This window comes from Mus caroli, unplaced genomic scaffold, assembly GCF_978045245.1.
Source record: "Mus caroli unplaced genomic scaffold, Mus_caroli_1 scaffold_14, whole genome shotgun sequence".
Taxonomy (NCBI): Eukaryota; Metazoa; Chordata; class Mammalia; order Rodentia; family Muridae; genus Mus; species Mus caroli.
The window spans coordinates 21,435,217-21,455,326 of record NW_028227269.1 but is presented as its reverse complement, the minus strand read 5'-3'; the positions used below and the strand labels follow the sequence as shown (position 1 = coordinate 21,455,326).

The window sequence follows — 20,110 nt, the reverse complement described above, 5'->3', positions numbered from 1 at the left end:
TTTGATCATTTTAATATGCCAGGTCAATGGAAAGGAAGGACGGAGCACACAGGAAAACCTGTGTTTGCAGGACGGAGGGCAGATGTCCACAGCCCTGGGCATGCATGTATCTCCTGTGTAATTAGGCAAATGAATACATAAATACCACAGCACAGCCAGACTTGGGGGTGGGGAGAATCACAAGCCACGGGGGACCATGCTTTTAGGTCAGTCAGAGGCTTTAAATACAGGGGCTGAAACTTCTCACTTTATACAAAACTTATATATTAAAAGTAAGGATACCACGGTATACACATGCAAGCAGTTTGGTCGGAGAAAATGAACAAAGGAGGTGGAGCCATGCACAGGAAGGGCTTGCCTATCTACTGTCCATCTTCTTCATCCTCACAAAGTCAGCTGGGATCTTAGAATAAATCACGTGGTCTCGGTAAGATACTGAAATGTCCTGTCTGGTGTCCTTAAGGGCCTCCAGGCCCTCTGTGGGCAGGGAAGGAGCCCTACAGCCGAGAACACTTGAAACCTTGGAAGGAACCAGCCTGGACTGGATGGGGAGGGACATCTATTGGGTCAGATAGAGGAGGGAGCTGCATCCAGCCAGACCAGGTGAGTGTGATGTGCTGCCTGGACCCAGGTCCCTAGAGAGCAGGAGAAATCACGGAGAAATCCACTTTTGCAAGCAAAGCTGAAGATGGTAGGTCAAGCCTGTGTTTCTCACAAGTGTGTAAAAGCCCATTCCCCTCAGAACTGGCTAGCACTGCTTGGATCACACTGCAGCAACCGGACAATGGATGGGTCACTCTTGGCGCCTTTGTTGAATTCTTCCAGGGACATTTTGCCTGAGGAATGGAAGAGGGAGACTTAGGATTAGCCAGTGCTCTGGTTAAAGTCTGGAACCCTCTGGAAAATGGACAATGTCCAGTCTTCTCTCTCTCTCTCTCTCTCTCTCTCTCTCTCTCTCTCTCTCTCTCTCTCTCTCTCTCTCTCTCTCTCTCCCTCTCTCTCTCTCACGCACACACACACACACACACACACTCACACACACACACACATATGGGGACACATGCCACTTTGAGGCACACATGTGGTCAGAGGACAACTTGTAAGAGCTGGTTCTCCTTTCAAGGAATAGGTTGTGGGGATTAAGCCCTAGTCATGAGGTTAGGTTTGGTAATGAACTCTTTGGCTTGATGTAAGCAGATAGAGGCCTGGAGAGCCACCATGATCTGGGGCAGCTGGGGAGAAAGGACAAATTATGGCTGCAGGTCAAATTACATTTCTGTTACTGTGACAAAAATCCCCTGACTAAAAGCAACTTAAGGGAGGAAGTTTTCTTTGGTTTACTTCTAGGTTACAATTCATCACTTCAGGAAGTCAAGGCTTTAAAACCTCACGGGGCAGAGAGAATAGAGGTATGAGCACCTGGCTCATAATGAGACTCTGTACTTTTTTTCTGATACTCTTCTTTTCCCTTTATTACACAGTTCAGGCCCCTGTCTAGAGAATAGTAATGGGGTTTCCTGCATCAATTAACCACCAACACAACAAGCAACAGGCATGCTCATAGACTGCCATGATCTAGATGGATGGTTCTCAGCCTTCCTAATGCTGTGACACTTTAATACAGTTCCTTGTGTTGTAGTGACCCTCAACCATAAGATTATTTTCACTGCTACTTCATAACCGTAATTACACTATTGTTATGAATCTGAATCTGAATATTTGTGTTTTCTGTTGGTCTTATGCTACCTCTGGGAAAAGTTCATTTGATCCCCCAAAGTGGTTGAAACCCATAGGTTGAGAACCACTGATTTTGATAATTCTTCATTAAGATTCTTCTGAGCTGAGCAGTGGTGGCACACATCTTTAATCCCAATACTCAGGAGGCAGACTGGTGGATCTCTGAGTTTGAAGCCAACATGGTCTAAACAGCAAGTTCTAGGACAGCCAGGGCTACACAGAGAATCCTTGTCTCTAAAAAACAAACCAACAAGCAAAAAAAAGACTCTCCTTTATGGCTGATGAGATGGCTCAGCAGTTAAGAGCAGTTGATGCTTTTGCAGAGGGTCCTGGATAAAGTTCCCAGCATCCATAAGGCAGTTCCCAGTCATTTGTAACTCCAGTTCCAGGGCGACCCAGTGCCCTTTTCTGACCTCTAACACATTACACAAACATACATTCAGGTAAACGCTCATGTAGAAAACAAATACTAATTCTAAAATAAAATAAAAATTAAAATAATTAAAAAAAAAGAATTCTGAGGTTATTCTAAACTGAGTCAAGTTAACAGTTAAAACTATCACAGCGCCCCCTAGTGTAGACTCTTGTCAGCTTCGGGTGTTGAGAGCTATCCACCTTTGCTGTCCTATTCTTGTCCTATTCTGTACCAGTTTCTCTGAAAGCCCTGACTTCTCCTCTCTTGAGTGCTAGCAAGTGGCCCCTGGCTTACAGGGTAGAGTATGCACTCAGTGGCCTCCATTGTGAGACACAAACAATTGGACAAGTGCACAGTGGGGACACGGTCTCCACTCTGAAACTGCTAAAGCTCCTGGCTTTGACAATCAGAAACAATGGCCCTCCATGTTAAGTGTGCCACCAACATAGTGCTACTTCAGCCTCACACCCACACCAGTGGGCTTATCCCCATTTCACGGAGAAGAAAGCCAAACCTGGGAAGTGGGCAAGTCTCAGTACAGTTGGTCTATTGGAACACAAGCCTCCGTGTCAGAGTACACAAGAGAGTAAAGAACACTTTAGAAAATGGCTGAAAGGCAGCACCAGTCAAGAGGCTGCATTGCTTTGTGTGCATTGAAAAGCATTTCCTTGATGTCTGGGAAGCTTTTTGTTGTCTACAGTTCCCTGGAGCCTTGAGTCCCACTGAGTCCTGTCCTCAGCTCACCTGCACAGAGCACTGGAGGCTGTTCACTGCTCTTTCCTGTGCATTAGCTTACATTCAATCTCAGTGGGACCTGGGGAGCCTTTCATGCCTTAATGCTGCATTTCCTTTTGGAACAAAACCCAACCAGTCTTGGCTCTACAAAGCCACAGAGAGGCAGAATTAACTCACCATGCAGCTACCTCACCCTTGCTGAGGTCCTGTGAGAAACTCAGCCAAGGCACAGAAGGACCTCTCACCACCTCACCTCCTCCTGAGACCAGCCTTTTTGCATCTGTGGTAGAACCTCAGACTCCTAGGTAAGATGAGGCTCAGTGGTTTCTATGTTTGATGAGCCCCATGAGAATCCGCAGTTCCTCACATCCCAGGATGATGGCCTGGTTCAGAATCTCAAGACTCAATGCCACTTGATTCAGTGTCTCACCTCTCAGCCACCAGTATGACCTTCCTCCCCTCTGCATATATAATTGTGGAAATATTAAGACCACTGTTTCTGTCAACATGTGTGCTAGCTAATTTTATGTCAGTTTGATACAAGTTTACGTTATCAGGAAAAAGGGAGCCTCAGTTGCAAAAATGTCTGTATAAAATGTCTGCAGGAAAACTTGTAGGGCGTTCTCAGTCTCTCTCTCTCTCTCTCTCTCTCCCCCCCTCTCTCTCTCTCTCTTTGTGTTTGTGTACCTCCCTCCCTCTCTCCCTCTTTTGTTTTGTTTTGTTTTGTTTATTGAAACAGGGATTCTCTATGTAACAGCCCTGACTGTCCTAGAACTCACCTTTTAGACCAGGTTAGCCTTGAGCTCACATGTTGCAGCCTGCCCGCAGTCCACAACACGAACGGTTCAACTGAGAATGGCAGTTCGAACTGAAAAGAGAGGAATCTAGACGGGGCGGAAGAAAGAATGGAGCCAAGACAACAAACATTTTGATCAAGGCTCAATTTTACTATTTTCAGACACTCAGTTATAAAGGAAGGGGGAGGGAACCCAACTTCCCGCCAAGTAACTCAGGGTCCAGTAGCAGGACGAACACGTGTGTGCCGCCAGGCAGCAAAGGCAGGTTCCAGCAGTAGGCGTGGCAGGACGAATGAGCAGGTAGCTCCACCCTTGAGCAAGCAGGTTCCAGGCTGGGGGAAGGGAGGCCACATCTCCTCCCATTAGTTAACAAAGCAAACAAACAAACAAAAAAGGGGGTGGCCTGAGGCAGAAAAATTATTTATGTTCAATAGTTCTGCCTGAGTTCTTAGGGCTAAAGAAAAAACTTGTTTCCGTGGGATTCCCTAACTTTTCTAATGGTAAACTGTATTTGGCTAAGACTGTCTTTATTATCCTAGTAAACCACTAACAACAGAATAGGCTCTGACTTAATAATGCTAATTAGTGCTGAATAGGTAGCTACCTGTTTGCATTTTAAGTAGGGCGTTGGAACCCTGGCTGAGTTTAACTAAACAAATTTAGAATAACACTGAGCTGATAATCTTCCACAATTTTGGGTGACAGGCAGGGGAAACAGGGAGAAGGGGGTAAGACCAGCTCTTTAGTACAAGGCCAGTTGGCTTTTTTATTTGGGTGGGAGGCAGTGAAGGGCTTGCCCTTACGACAGTAAGGTCTCTAACCTCTCTCTCCCCTATTAATTAAGTTTAAATAGGCAATGCTTAACAGAGGTGATCAAATGATTTTTTTTCATCCATAGATGAGTGGGCCTTTAACCTTGACTTGGGTGGACATTGACCTGATTCTTCCTGTGAGTGTTATAACAACTCACATCTGTGGCTCTTGGTATCTTTTGGGGAGGGGAGGCAGAGCCTTAAGTATTTTTGGTTTTTAGCTGGAATCAGATACCAACCTCTTTCAAATTAGGTGTGTCGCACAGGGAACTCAGAAACGGTCAAGCTGGACCTTCCCTCCGCAGTAATCTCCTGCGCCAAGCGGTACCCATACTGTATTCATATGATTATGAATCAGTAGCGCAGTTCTGAGTTATGCGCGGTCTTTATATGAGACTTGTCAACCTCAGATTTAGCAAGGCCTAGACAAAAATTATGTCAGTATTAACATCACTAATTTTGGTTAAAATAGGACCTGAAAGTCTTTTTTCTTCATCTCTGTTATTCTCAATAGCCTGAGGAACTAAGGACACCTTGCAGTAACAGCAAGGGTGAAAAGCCAGAGGCCAGCTAAGGGACTAAGCCCATCTCTATCAAAATAAGAACTAATCTCTGTAAATATATGAAATTTCTACTTTTCTAGCTCTCCTGGTAAATCTAAATCTTATCTCAGGCTGAAAGCCACGTGCTGGGATGTCTTTGGGAGGAAGATTAGCAGTACCACCTGTTTGCTCTTAGGGGCGGAGAACCGGAGAATGTAGATTGACTTGCTTGAGAAAAGGAAGAAATCTAAACAATGAGAGTGTAGCAATGTAAATTTTCTGTTTGGAGAAGTTAAGGTACTTTATTTAGATGCAAATTGTAAAACTAAAGCTAATCTCCGGCCTCCTGTAGGGGAATTGGCTCAGAGGAATACAGCGTTTCTGGGAGGTTCCACTCCCAGCTGAATTGTAAGCACAAGAGGAATTTTAGTCTTTAGAATGATACTTACGAGAAGAGACAGGATCTGTGTTTACCTGACGAATTAATCTCTCTGGTAGCCACCGTGCTTCATCTTCATCTCGTGAAAAAACACAAACCGAGCCTCTTTCCCAGATTAGAACTGGATCTGGACCCTTTCATTTATTAGTCAGGGTGTCCTTTCATTTTACCAATGCATAAGAATTAGAAGTAACTGGGTGCCAGTGGCATTCTGCTGCAGACTGACCTTTAATGTCAGTTTGCAAAAAGTTTAGGACAAATAAGGTGAAGGCAAGATGAGCCTTTGGTGACCTTGGGGGAAATGCTCTGAATTAACTTTGCTAGGTAATTTAGAATATAGGAATCTCTAATAATTGAACTGAATATTAGACCAGTCTAAGATTGAGTTAGAATGGCTGGTCACACTGAAGAAGAGTGAAAAATCATTATGACTCTATTAAATGACTAATTTTACTAAGTCTGAATATACAGTCTCTGATGTACTATTGCCATAAAGTTAAAAGGCTAGAAGCTAGTCTAAACTGGAAAAATGACAAGCAAGGATTTAAGGTAAACTTCCCTTGAGAAGCATTAGTTAATAAAATACTTTCCACTTAGGAAACAATATATACTGAAAGATTAAAACTTTTGGCTTCTTGTAAAGAAGCAGAAACAATAAACATTTTTCTTACATAATGTAAAGCTATATTAGCCATACGTAGAGGCAAAATTTTCTAGTGATTACCAGTTTACTAGAAGCAAAAATCTTTGAATTTGAGCATTATTTTAAACATCTGTATAGATCTGTAACACTGTTAAAAAGAAATTTTCTTGAACACAGGGAAAAACTTTTTTAGGCATTGTTTGCAAAACAAAAGAAAGGGCCACAAGCCGCTCTGGGGCTGCCCAGAGCCCTGTATTGACTCAAAGGTAAAATACTTTTTAATCTGAGCATTAATCTTAAATTTGCAATCAAACTGCAAGCTGCAGTCAATGGAACAATGGCAGTTTTAACCATAATTTTTAAGTTTTTGTGCAAGGTTAGGATAATATCTACAACTTTGGGAAAGCAAAACCTATGTTTAAAACAATTTATCACTGTTAAAATCAATATTAGAAGCATTACTATCATATTACGAAGTTTGGATATCAATTAATACCTATGAATACCTATTAAAGCAAGCTTTAACGCTTTAATAAAGAGGCATTGCTTTATATCTTATCTTAAATTTTACTATTTAGGATAGGAACCACATTAATCATTATCTAAACTAGAAATATCTTAAGAGACTCAGCCTCTGAAGCTTAATCTCAAACTCTAACTCGCTTAGCTGTGTGTCCCTATGAGTAGCACCTCCCGAAGTGGTGACTATAGGTGAAGCGGGAGATTCGCAAGAGGACCAATTCTCATTAAGGTAATGGGCAATTCTTCTATCTGAGTGATTTTTGTTAAAATTCAGTCCATCATCAGAGTTTCCACATTTATCAATTTTTGAGTTAAGACGATCTTTTTCTGAGGAGGCCTTCTCTGATAGGCACTCCTTCTGAGATACCACATACCTGAGGGCGATTTAGCCCTGGAAAAGTTGCATCTTTTATAGCATCATTTACAAGCGCCCAGAGACCTAGGGTAAAATTATCTGTCTGAGCGATATTCAGGGCCTCACCAACTTTCTCCCAGGTTCCACAATCTATCGTTTCTTCTTCTTTGAACCATGGACAACAGCTATCTATCTTATCTAAAAAATTTCTTACTAATTGTACTTCAAGCCTTACTCCTCTGGCCTGAAACAACTCCTGAAAACTAAAAACAACCGCCTGATCCATGACTTTAAACCCTTCCTTCTTCCACCTAAGCAGCTTTCTAAAAAGCTGCGGCACACCGCCTGTCTCCGTATCTAGTTCCGATTAACGAACTACTGACCCCAAGCAGAAACAGTGTTGGGTCAGCACTGATTCAAACTTGATTCGTATCCTACCGCATCCTCAGCAACACTTTACAAAACTGAAATTTTAGGCTAGCGCTAGCATGTGTACCTATCCGTTGCTCCAATGCTCCTCCAATACAAAGATCCTTTCCTTTCTTGTGGAGCTCTACACAGCAGTTGTTTCTCTTAGCATCCCTCTGCCATTCTTCAGGTCCCAGTTCTGGCGCCAACTGTTGCGGCCTGCCCGCAGTCCACAACACGAACGGTTCAACTGAGAATGGCAGTTCGAACTGAAAAGAGAGGAATCTAGACGGGGCGGAAGAAAGAATGGAGCCAAGACAACAAACATTTTGATCAAGGCTCAATTTTACTATTTTCAGACACTCAGTTATAAAGGAAGGGGGAGGGAACCCAACTTTCCGCCAAGTAACTCAGGGTCTAGTAGCAGGACGAGCACGTGTGTGCCTCCAGGCAGCAAAGGCAAGTTCCAGCAGTAGGCGTGGCAGGACGAATGAGCAGGTAGCTCCACCCTTGAGCAAACAGGTTCCAGGCTGGAGGAAGGGAGGCCACACTCACAGACAGCCTCCTGTCTCCTATGAGCTCCGATTAAAGACATGTGCCACCATGCCTGACCAGAGGGTATTTTCTTAATTAGTAATTGATGGAGGAGGGCCAACCCTGTAGGTGGTACAACCCTGGGCTAGTGATCCTGAGTTCTATAAGAAAGCAGGCTGAGCAAGCCATGGGGAGAAAGCCAGTAAGTAGCAACCCTTTCATGGTCTCTGTATCAGTTCTTGCCTTCAGGTTGCTGCCCTGTTTGAGTCCTGCCCTCACTGCTTTTGATGATGAACAGTTATATGGTAACTGTGAGTGAATAAACTTCCTCCCCGAGTTACTTGTGGCCATAGTGTCTCATCACAGCAATGGAAACCCTAACTCAGACGACACAGATGTAGCCTACAGCTCAGAGGGTCTACTGACATGCACATGGTTATAGAGCCCTAGAAAGGGTGCAGAGTGCAGGCTAGGTGTACCTGACCCTGAATTCTAGTCTCCCTCCCTCTATCAGAGCTGAATCAAGCGGGCTGGAAAAGGGCAGGCCTGCATAGGGCAGAGAGTGTATCCCAAACACCTCTGTGCCATCAACAGTTTCACAGGCTCACCTACTCCCCTCTCCCCACCCCCACCCCCTCTCCCAATCCCCTCTTCCCACCCCACCTGCTCACTCCTACCATGTTTCCTACCTTCATTGTTTGTGTCCATCTGCCTGAAGATCTTGTCTGTTCGATTCTCGGGAATAGACTTGTCCTCGGGCATCTTCATCACAGAGGACACCATCTTGTAGATGGCCTGCAAAGGGGCATCTGTGAGTGTGCTGTGGAGGACGGAGGGTGAGTTATGGTCCTCGCTCAGCTAACCAAGGAGCAACGACAGGGCAGAGTCAGGGCACTTCTCTCACCAGAACAAGTCTCACAGACAAGGTTCTGGGCAAAGGGAACCAGGAAACTTTAAGTGACATTCAAGAGCACAGGATACAGCTGGGGTGTGGAAGAATGGAGGGCTCCTTGGTTCAGACTAGAGGGGAGGTTGTGTGGCAAAGCATCTATCTGAAAGGAAGGTCTTTGGTGGGGAGCTGGGAAATCCTGGAGGGAAGGTCAAAGGGGAAATACATTGATCCCTGCCCACCCATGGGTCCTGAATCTGCAGATTCAACAAACTACAGGTAGGAAATAGTCTAGAAAACGAAACTGGAGGTACACAGATTCTTGTTATTTCCCAAATAATACACATTATTATTAACATCTATAGCCATTGTACAAATTTTATTTACTTATCTACACGACTAGGAGATATTTAAAGTTCCTTGTCCAACACAGACATATGGCAGCTTGATATTGTCTTTCAGAGCACACACTTACTTATCTAAACATGTGCTCCCCTGTACAAAAAACCAACTCAAATGTCCACAGTGTCTTGATCAGAAATAATCATCAACTCAGGTAGACAGGTGCCACACATCTGTAATTCCAGAACCGGAGGGTAGAGGCAGGATTATCAGGAGTTCAAGGTCATCTATGACTATATAGAAAGTTCATGGCCAGCCTGAGCTACATGAGACCCTGTCTAAAAATGTTATATTAAAAGAAAGAGAACAGGAAGTACAATAGTGGTGCATGCCTTTAACCCCAGCATTCAGTGACAGTGAAGACAAATAAGAGTTCAAGGAAGGCTACCCTGGGCTACAGAGCAAGTTCTAGGATAGCCAGGACTACACAGAGAAACACTGTCTCTCTCTCAAAGACATACACACAAAGACACACACACACAAACATACACACGGGCGGGTAGGGAGAGAGAGAGAGAGAGAGAGAGAGAGAGAGAGAGAGAGACTGAGTAACAGAGACAGAGAGAGACAGAGAGATTTACAAATGGAAGATTATGCACAAGGGCATGTGGTGATTGATGCCATCTGTGAGAAGAAGTCCAACGGGTTTGTGAGTGGAGGCCTCCTGTGGAAGAACTTACTGGAAAGGTAAAGTTGACTGAAGTGGGGGATTGGCTGAATGGACAGGTATCTTGTAGGCCCTTTTGTCATGTTTTCCTTTGTAATTTTATTTGTTTATTTGTTTTCTGAGATAGGGTCTCCTGTAGCTAGAAAGGAGCGAAGACACTACGGTCTTCTCAAAGCAGTTTATTCAGGAACCTTTCAACATGCATGCATGAATCTCTCTCCAGGAATAGTATCTTGTGTATCTCTCTGCCCCCAATCGCAATCCATTATATAACCCATCAACCACACCCCATCAGCCCAGTCCATGTAACAGCAGTCCATTGGCCAGAATCATCACTTGTCATATGGTCTGATCTTGCATCATGGTGCACCTGAGCAGTTCTCACGATGGTCGGGGCTTATTTTCAGGTGTATGAGGAAGTCGGGTGCAAGTCATAAGACTTGGCTGCAGTCCCAGGCGCCATCTTGGGACTGCTGCCACACCCACTCCCCACATCTCCCCCTTCTGTACTTATTGGCAGACAGAATATCTGTCTTAGGTTGCACCTTGCGGCAATGCCCCTTACCCATCATTGGGAGACAAAGAACATTGGTTTGATCCCTGTCTTAGGTTGGTGACACGCCCAGGGCATCTTACCCGTCATTGACTACTTCTCTAGCATGCCAAGCCACACATGAGGAGATTGTCCTGTTTTCGCTGCCGCAAAAGCCTGTATCATCAAGGCTTGGGCTCTGCACTCACGACTCTGCATGCAGCAGGTGCACCAGAAGGCCAGGATGCTGATTAATATCAGATACAGAGCAAGTCCATCAATTCCAGCTCACTCTTTCAAGCGGGAGACAGCGGACAGCAATCCAAAGCTTCTGCTACATCAACGGTTAAATTATTCACAGCCACGGCAGTTTGTAAGGGATATGGTCACACCGGTGGCTGTGGTGGCAGAGATTGCTACAGCAGTGACAATAACTGCAGCAATGCCAAAAATCCCTCTTAGGTCCAAACAAAGTCATAGCAGAAGGAGCCTGAAAGGGCTAAGGTACAAAGCGAGACATCCTAGTCACAACAGCTAAATGATATTCAGATGCATTCCAGCACATACTATAATAACAAATATCACTACTACAATTAACAACATTATTCTCATAACTACCATTATAAACAATAAACACAAAAGGAGGCCACATACAAACAGGTGTAGCCTGAAAAGAAGCATTCCTCCGTCCAGCAAATTGAAATACAGAAGTTTTAAACACATTAGAACCATTCCAATAAAAACTTGCATTGCCCCAGGACCCTCCCGCCACCATGCTTAAGGGGGGAAGATCAGTGCAACTACCATTCACCCCACCTAACACCATACATTAAAAGGATTACTAGCTCCTACTTGAGCTGGATTTTGATATGTCCAATTATACTCTAAAAAGGAACTATTATGGACTGTACCTATATAAGGGGAAAATGAAAAATAATTCTTCACTGCCCAAGGTACTTTTCTAGATTGACAGCAGGTCCAAGGTGGAAGGGAATTGCGAACACTCCTACAAAAAAGGGGCCCATCTAGGTTAGGAGGGTATAGTGCTATTGCGCTTGGATATACTGGCAGGCCACAACCCTCGGATCCAGGTAGCATTAGCTTTAGTAGATACAGCTGAACACAATCACTCATCTGTGAAATATTTTGAACCATCTGAAAACACAGCAATCCCCTTAGCTGAAGCAGCATAGATTCCCTCACTGGAGCTATCTCTCCATCCCATGATAAAAAAAGGCAATTGTAGCAAAGCATTAGGATATAAAGAACTGAGGAAACACTTGTGCTGAATGCGTCAACGGCATGGTTTTCGGGAACACAGGCATAATTCCCCAATGTAGCTCTTCAGTTCTCACTAGCGGGACCATTCCCAGCCACAGGAATATCCATGTCCTCATCGCTCTGCTTGTCCTGAATTGCTCTGGTCAGCCGCTCTGGGACCCACAGCAGTTGTCGGTGATCCTGGGGAAACACACAAACAGACCCTCTCTCCCAAACAAACACTGGGTCAGGGCCCTTCCAACAACCAGTCAAAATGTACCCTTGGATGGGATAATTAGTTTGGGCTGCTACAAATCTCCCTTGTCCCAGCAGCATGTCTTGATCCCAGGCTGGATGGCCATTGCCAGCATTTATTGCTGCTTGCTCGGCAAGAAACTCAATGAAAAATGCCTTCTAGTCTAAATATTGGCCTGGTGACAAGCAGGCGAGAGCTAGGTTCTGCCAATTGCTTGGAGACATGCAATAGTGGTGCAGGTTCTCTAATTGCGCTCTTACAAAAGCAGCACTGACACTGTAAGTATGAACCCCTTCCTCTATACTTTGAACAATCTTCCAATCAAGCGGCTCATGATGATGACCTCCCTGTGCATCCTGAAATACAGTAAAGCACTGGGTTCCCAGTTCCCTCCAGGTTTCTGAATGCAGACTACACCTGGATCCTCTTTCAGGGGCTTACGGACGCGGCCACGGTGGCCCTGGCCCTGAAGGTTCTACCTTCATTTTTACTTTCTCTAGACTGTCGGCTATACTCTCCAGATTGTCCTCAGACATATCCCCATAAATAGAATTTCCTTCTGCCTCTAACTTTTGGTATCGCGCCTCTCTCACCTGATTCAGGCCTCATTGCCCTTTTGGAGTTCTGCTCCATATCTTTCCTTCTCCTCGATACAATCCCGTATTAGCTTCTACACTGGCAGCACATGCAATTCCTAACTCACAGCCTTGCTTCTACCACGGATTAGTGTCCACTTTCCTTATCACCTACAGCCTGGGCTTCAACCACGAGTCAGCCAACCTCTCCCTGGTTCACTGGACATTGAGCTTGACAGGGTGGCCAGTGCTGGCTGGAAGTACCCCCAGAAGCTAGCTACATCCATCTCTGAACAGGAGCACACAATACCAACTTCTCCAGCCACAGAGAGTCTGCCCTAAGAGGACAAATGCGACTGCTGGTGGCTGAGGGGTCACCACAGGCCTAGGATAAGCATACAGATGAGCTGCCCACCATTGATACCCACTACCCATGGCTCTAATCCACACCCCAACATAGAGTAAGACCATATCATGACTCTTTGGGAAGGGATAGAAATGCCCTGGTTTTATTGTAGGTAATTCATTTTGGAAACTCAATTAACAAAACACATGTAAAGTTGAAGCCACCCTGGGAACGCGGAGCTGTAGGTAAGAATGGAGCAGCCAACAGTGGGAGGGTGGTACACCTGGTGGTGGTTGGTCCAAAGAATCCCTTAGTGGAGCAGGACAAGAGGTGCAAAAAGACGTCTGGGGACAATCCAGGAATATTGATGGAGAAGGAAGGGAGGAACGAGGGGAGGAGGAAGGAAGGAAAGAAGGAGGAAAGGAAGGAAGAAATGAGGGAGAGGGAAAAGGAGGGCATGAGAGGGAGAAGGGAACTGGAGTACCTAGAGGAAGGGACAATGAGCTGAGCCCAGGAGGTGGCTACTAGGATGTTACTGTCAGAGGCAGGCCCTCAGGCAGGAGACAAAACTGTGAAACAATGTGAACAGGAGACCCCAGAAAAGAGGGCAGAGTTTGGGGTGGTAGCAGGTAAAAGGTAGAGAAGCCAGGTTGGACCAAGATGGGAGGTATGGGGTCCCCTGCTCAAATACTAGTATTGGAGAGAAAAGACCTGTACCCAGTGAATCCATGTAGCTCCAAGGCCCTCAGCACTGAACCATTCACACAGGGAAACTTACAATGTGTCTCTGGCCTGGAGTTCACTTAGATATGTCACCCATCAGATACATCTTGCTAACCAGAGAACTGACCATCAGAGAGCTGCAGAACCTCTCTTAAGTGAGCCAGGACCTGACTCCAGGATACCCGGGTATGGGATTGTGCTGGTATTGTCCCAGAGAGTGCAATGTGTAAACAGCTGCATTGCCACCATAGCTAGCCCTGTGCTTGTGGCTCCTCTTCATGATCAACAGTCCTGCACCCGACAGCCTTGCCACAGACCCTTGGTGTCCAGCTCACACACGCAGCATCCACTCACCTCATTGAACACACATCACTGCAGTGTCTGTGATTTGTCATCTAACAGAAGCTACTAGAATGCCAAACTCCTTGTACCTGCTCTGCAGATATGTGCCGGGAGGAGGCTGCAGTGCAGACAGCCTTGGAGATATTGGAGGAGAGGCTTTGTTTCCCTTATTTCTCATTCCCTTCCCAATGGCTTGAAGATCTGCTCTTTACCAAATATTTCGGAGGTAGGAGCTCCAGAACACAGGGCTGTGCCTCTGCCCAGACTTTGTCTCCTCCCTGGTATCAGGCTGCTAATTAGAATTCATGCTTTGCATTGGTTTTGGACATTCTTGCTGTTGTGGTTATTGCATACACACACACACACACACACACACATGCCCTTGTTCTCAGGATGTACTAATACTAATTTGGAGGCAGGAAGAACCTTGACATAGCTCACATTGAAGCAGATCCCAAGTGACCCTCTGTGGATGCAAAGAACAAGGCATAAGCATCAGGAGGATGGAGACTACCAGGGAACATTCAATCCATGTTTCAGGGCTACCCCTGAGGTGCTGGGGGTTCATGGGATGTAGAAAAGGGAAAAGGAAGGGTCTGAGCCTCGGGATCTGGTTCTGAGGAGCAATGGCTTGAAGATCTTCTCCTGCATGCAATGTCATTTAAAGAAAGGGTGGTGACAATAGGAATGTGTCTGGCCATCTTAAGCACCTGGAACTAATGGCATAAGCAGTATGAGATAAGGAGGAAGAGAGGGTAGGATTGACCCTTTTCGGAAACTCCAGTAAAGAAGGGCTCTATGTAAAGAAGCCTCAGTCCTGGAGGGACTCCATGGAGCATAGTCCTCCCGCCCTGCCATGTTCCACTACACCCAGATAGGAAAACACACCTTTACAATGCTAAGTGCTGCTGAGACTCTTCAATATCCAGCAGCTAGCCCTGAGCCACAGGAACTCTCAGCTACTGCAGTCAGTAACAGTGACCCCTATTTCGCTCCAAAGGGGACAAGGATTCAGTACAGATACTTGGGACAGAGGACCAACAGTCATATAGCAAGATAGCCAAATAATCCTCCAAGAAAAACAAGAAAGCAGGCTCCCAGAAGCAGAAAGCCCCCTAACCCCTTCTTATCCTCTTTCTTGACAGATACACCCCGTTAACTGGGAGAGTGTATCACCAGAGAAGCCCATACTTGAGCAGACAGTTAGGACCTGCTTCGGTGTTTTCCAGTCTCTTGGGTTCTTGAAGTATAGATGCTTGAGTCATGCTGGATTGTGGTCCCTACTCTCGAGTGCCCTACACTACAAATGCACATTCCTAGGCAGGACAACTAGGTGCTCTGGCCAAGAAGATGGAATTTAGAGCCAAAACTGAAGGCCTAGAGGGGATTTTGGAAGATGACAGAGCCTCCAGTGAGTGGTAAGCTGTCTCACATGCCTCAGCTAGTGAAGGAAAATGAGATTTTGTAACTTGTGATTCATGTAAAAGAGTTGTCTAGGAGCCCATATGCCAGGGCAGGGCTCTTCTGTAAAGATGAAAAAGAATGCAAGGATGCAGGCAAGGCTATTTTGTCTGAGTTTACACCATCTGATCGGAACCTCCTCTCTGTCTACTGCCCCTTGGCGCCGGGGTAATGTCATACAACAACTGGTTGCTATGTGAACAATGATAAGGCACCAGCCCACAGGAACAAGGTCCTGATGCCCTTTGGCTGACATGTAATCTTACTGTTAATGTTTGAATGAGCCAATCCCATACCTTTGTTGAAATTCCTTGCACCCCTATCCCTTTTTCTTTCATAAAAACCCCTATCTCTGGAGACTCGGAGTCGACTCCCCTGCCTTTTGTGTGAGGTACGTGTCGGCCCAGAGATCTGCCAATAAAGCCTCGTGTGTATTGCAACAAGAAGGATTCTTGCATGTTCACAGGTGCACCCTATTCCTGGATTAGAATAGGGGTTACCATATGGGGGGAGTCCTACATTTGGGGGCTCATCCGGGATTTGGGAGCACCCAGAACCCCAAGAAAACCCCTTGGAGGTATGTCTGTGTGAGTTTAGTGTGTCTGAGTGCGGTGCCACTGAATCTGTGTGTCGGTTTTCCAGTTTTAGTATTCTGGCAGCTGCCGCTGAGGTCCGTGTGGGTCCAGTGGCTGTGGAAGGAGATGTCTTGAGTCCACAAGCTGCAACCCTGGGAAGACGTTCCAAGGGTGACCCTGGAGGAAGTCCTCTGGCAGAGTGAGGGAGATCAGGTGCTCTTTCTGCCAGAACGGGAGTGGACGCGGAATCCCACCCTGTCAGAGGTCGCGTTTGGCTGGTTGTATAGGTCCAGGCAGGGATGAGTGTGCTTGGATGTTCTGGTGTCCCTTGTCTCTGTCTTCATTTTGTCTCTGTTTCCAATTTTTGTCATGGGACAGACTGTCTCAACCCCATTATCTTTGACTGAGAACCATTGGACAGACGGACGTTAGGGCAAGAGGGCAAAATCTATCAGTAATAGTTAAGAAGAAACCTTGGCAGACTTACTATACCTCAGAATGGCCCACTTTTGGGGTGGGTTGGCCTCCCGAAGGAACGTGTGATCTCCCCACCATTAGGTCTGTAAAGGCTGTAGTTTTTCAGGAAGGACCATGATTGCACCCGGACCAGCAACTGTACATCACAGTGTTGGAAGATTTAGCGCGATTTCTGCCTGCGTGGGTTCATCCATTTCTCCCACCCCTATGTCCAGGTACCAAGGTTTTGATGGTCCGAGAGAATGCTGAGAAGGGGAAATCGAAACGACTATCTGGAGAAGGCAGCAAAAAATCTACTCCACCGCAGCCAGAGGCCATTTCTAAAATCTACCCAGATATAGAGTGGCCCCCTGAATGGCCCGACTCACTACCACCACCTTATCCCCTGGTTCTCCAACCTGTACCCCAACCCTCAGCTTCCATGGCTCCACCTGCGGTTCTAGGGATCGGGGAGGCAGGTTCCTAGCAGGAACAAGAAGCCAGCGGGGAGCACCCAGCGAGGGGCCAGCCGATTCTATGGTGGCCCTTCCCCTTAGGGCTGTTGGAGCTCCCCCTGCCAGCCAGAACGTTCCACAGCTTCTGCAATACTGGCCTTTTTCTTCCTCTGATGTCTATGACTGGTAAGTAAACACCACCCTTTCTCAGAAAATCCTACAGGGCTTAAAGGGTTGATAGAGTCTCTGATGTACTCATAACAGCCTACCTGGGATGGTTGCCAACAGCTCCTACAAACCCTGTACACCACCTAGGAGAGAGAAAAAATTCTCCTCGAGGCATGGAAGAACGTCCGAGAAGGGGCCGGTCGGCCAGTACAGACCCTGGTCGAGATAGACAAAGGATTTCCTTTGACTCGTCCTCAGTGGGATTATAACACAGCACAAGGGAAAGAACGGCTGTCCAATTACCGACGGGCACTAGTTGAGGGTCTCAGAGGGCCCACTCGTAGGCCCACAAATTTGGCTAAGGTAAGACAAGTTATCCAGGGGCCAACTGAGCCCCCCTCAGTTTTTTTTAGAGACTCATAGAGGAATGAATTTTGTGGTGCACTTAGAGATAGACTTTAGACTTCAGTGAATCTTAGGCAAGCATTCTACCAACAGTCGTAGCCAACTCCAGCCTATTCTCCCTCCTCTCCCTCCCCCTCCCCCTCCCATTTTCATATGACACAGTCTTTTCTCTGTGTAGCCCTGGCTGTCCTGAAACTCCAAGAACAGGTTGGCTTGGAACTCACACAGATCCATCTACCTCTGCCTCATGTGTACTGGGATTAAAGGAGAGCCTCACAACCATCTGGCTATGATAGAGTCTTTCTATAAAACCCAGTCCAGCCTTGAACTCAAGACACTCCTCAGTCTCCTGAAATTACAGGAGCACAGCATGACTTAAGTGCTCTTTTGAAGGATATGAAAGACATTGCTGCAAGCAGGAGAGGGCAGAGACCTCCATTTCATTCCCACAGTCCCTCTACAGATGGATGTCTTGTGCAATCAGTCCTGGTGGGATTCAGCCAGAATAGGCTTCTCTTCCTTGCTGCTCAACACCGAGGATCAGGTTGGCACTTTGGCCCCAGGCTTGATGCAGCAGGTTCTTTGGGGTCCATGAGCCAGCTATGGAATGACTCACACATGGGCTCCTGATTGGCTGGGATGACAGGTCATATCAATTCTGTTTTGATGCTGCAGGCCAAGAAGCCAGCAATGGCCTTTCCCCAGTAGCCAGGGGAATGGCACGGGGCCTCTAGGACTGGTTCTGCATGGTCAATGACTCAGGTTGCCCTGGCCAGTGGCCAGCACCCAACACTCCTGTGAGGGTGCAGCAGTAACCCAAGAGTGCTGAGGCAGGCCTAGCATACAGCAGGGTAGAATATCTCTCATTGCGCGTGACTGAACTTCTGTGTGTCCCTCTCTAAAAGGAACTGCATTTTACTATGTCAGGCTGCAATGGGACATGCAGATTTGGTGGTCCCTGGGTCAATCCCTGACTACAGCCTTCCCTTCTAGCCATATGTTCTTGCTACCTTGATTTCTCTGAGTCCTGTCTCCTTAGCTGTAAACCAAGAGTGAAGGTCCCTGTGTGTGGAGTTTACAGCCTATTTCTATGAAAGGAAGGGAAACAGAAGCTATGAGGAGACAGAGACAAACTGAACCACCAGGCAAATGCTCGGTGGGGACATTGGAGGACTTTTACTGTGAAAGACCACAGGCTTCCTCAATGAGCTCCATCTGAGTACAGCACCCTGTGAGGAGGGAAACCACCGACCTGAAAAGCTTCTCTTGCAGGTCACACCTAGTGTAGTGCCATTAAAAACCGTATTCTGTGCTGGTAAAGAGCCTGGGGTCACTGTGATATGGAAGCATCCCTGGGTAGGGCCAGGGATGTCCTAACTCCTGTACTTCAAAGAGGAAATGAGGGGAGGGAAGGAAGGATGTAGCCAGGCAAATATCAGGGCAGGGAGTGCAGAGGCTCCTGTTGCTGAGGGGCAGGTCTAGTACAGGGGCCCAAGACCAAGGGCTTGCTAGACACAGGGATGGGGTTTCAGGAGGAAGGCCCCTTATCTCATGGCAGCAGGTATCCTGGGAAGTCCATGCCTACTGCTTGGGAATAGGTGTGAGTGTTAGGGACCCTCAGGCAGTGGCTCACACTTCATACCATACACCTTGCAAAGTTTACAGACACACACACACCCGAACACCCCTTCACCAACACAGAGATGTGTTACCTCACTTACTATTCAGAGGCTCCCATCTCCCATCCCTCCTGGCTCCAGTGATAGCACAGGAGGAAGGGCGGTTAGAAGGAGGACTCCTCAGAGCACTACATAAGACTCCGGAAGATATTTGCCCTGGGAGCTCGCTATTCTTACACACAGCAATACAAGTCCTTTGCTCATTCATTCATCCAGCCACCTTTACCAAGTATGCATGGACTTGGCCTGAAGATGTGCTGAGCGAATGACCCTAAACTTGGGCATATGGAGAAGATGCTGACTGGTGGACAGGAAAGATGGATGCTCAGAGGAAGCCTCACTGTGCTCAGAGGTGAGTCACTGTGACACAAAGGGAGCATGTGGAGAAACATGTGGAGAAATTAGGGAGGGAGGGAGCAGGTCATTATCTACTACTGCAGAGCTGTCACTCAGTACATGTTGAGCTCTGAGCTGCAGAGATTCACTGCACCCCATCAGCCTGACCCATCTTCCCATCCTCTCAGGCCACGAATATCTCCACTGCTTCGGTATCCATCCCGATGGCTGCCACTGGGCCTTTGCTCCCAGACCTTCTTCAGGCTCTCTCTTAGCGTTCCTGGAATACTTTGACGAAAAGGGAAGCCTCTACACACAACCTTCTAATCCTAACCACTTTCCAGCATTACTTATTCCAATATTATATAATGAATTAAAGGCCCAGGCTTTACTTTGCTTTTCTTTGCCATTAGAAGCCAGAGCCCTCAAGATCACTGGGGACAGAGTATATCCTTAATACATGCTGAGCACAGCCATACTGACTGCCAAGGTAGACAGCTAGCAGGAAGGCTGTGCCCCAGACTTGTACATGCTTTCATCCACAGGCAGGTGGGTGGGAATGGAGGAGGTGCCCATCATCAGAGGGATCTTTCTACTGATCATCCTCTGACTTCTGACTATATAGCAAAGTTCTGACATAAGAT

General features: G+C 46.6%; 1 protein-coding gene across 9 annotated transcripts in view; it reads right to left on the bottom strand.

The window, feature by feature from the left end:
* LOC147001195 (hippocalcin-like protein 1) overlaps window positions 1-20,110 on the bottom strand; it is a 32,384-nt gene continuing 12,274 nt past the window's right edge. The window contains exons 1-4 of one of the 9 annotated variants that reach the window (XR_015045198.1): window positions 8,629-9,430; window positions 4,736-8,012; window positions 3,667-3,771; window positions 1-836 (exon numbers count right to left, since the gene is read on the bottom strand). Coding sequence is in view for 1 of the 9 variants with exons in the window: in XM_085830250.1 (XP_085686376.1) it covers window positions 739-836; window positions 8,629-8,734; window positions 16,460-16,522 (267 nt within the window). In the remaining 8 variants the exon portion in view is untranslated. Of the gene's footprint in view, window positions 837-3,666; window positions 8,013-8,628; window positions 9,431-16,459; window positions 17,329-20,110 lie in introns of those variants that run through there. The other 8 variants (XR_015045199.1, XR_015045194.1, XR_015045193.1 and 5 more) reach the window with 8 other exon arrangements.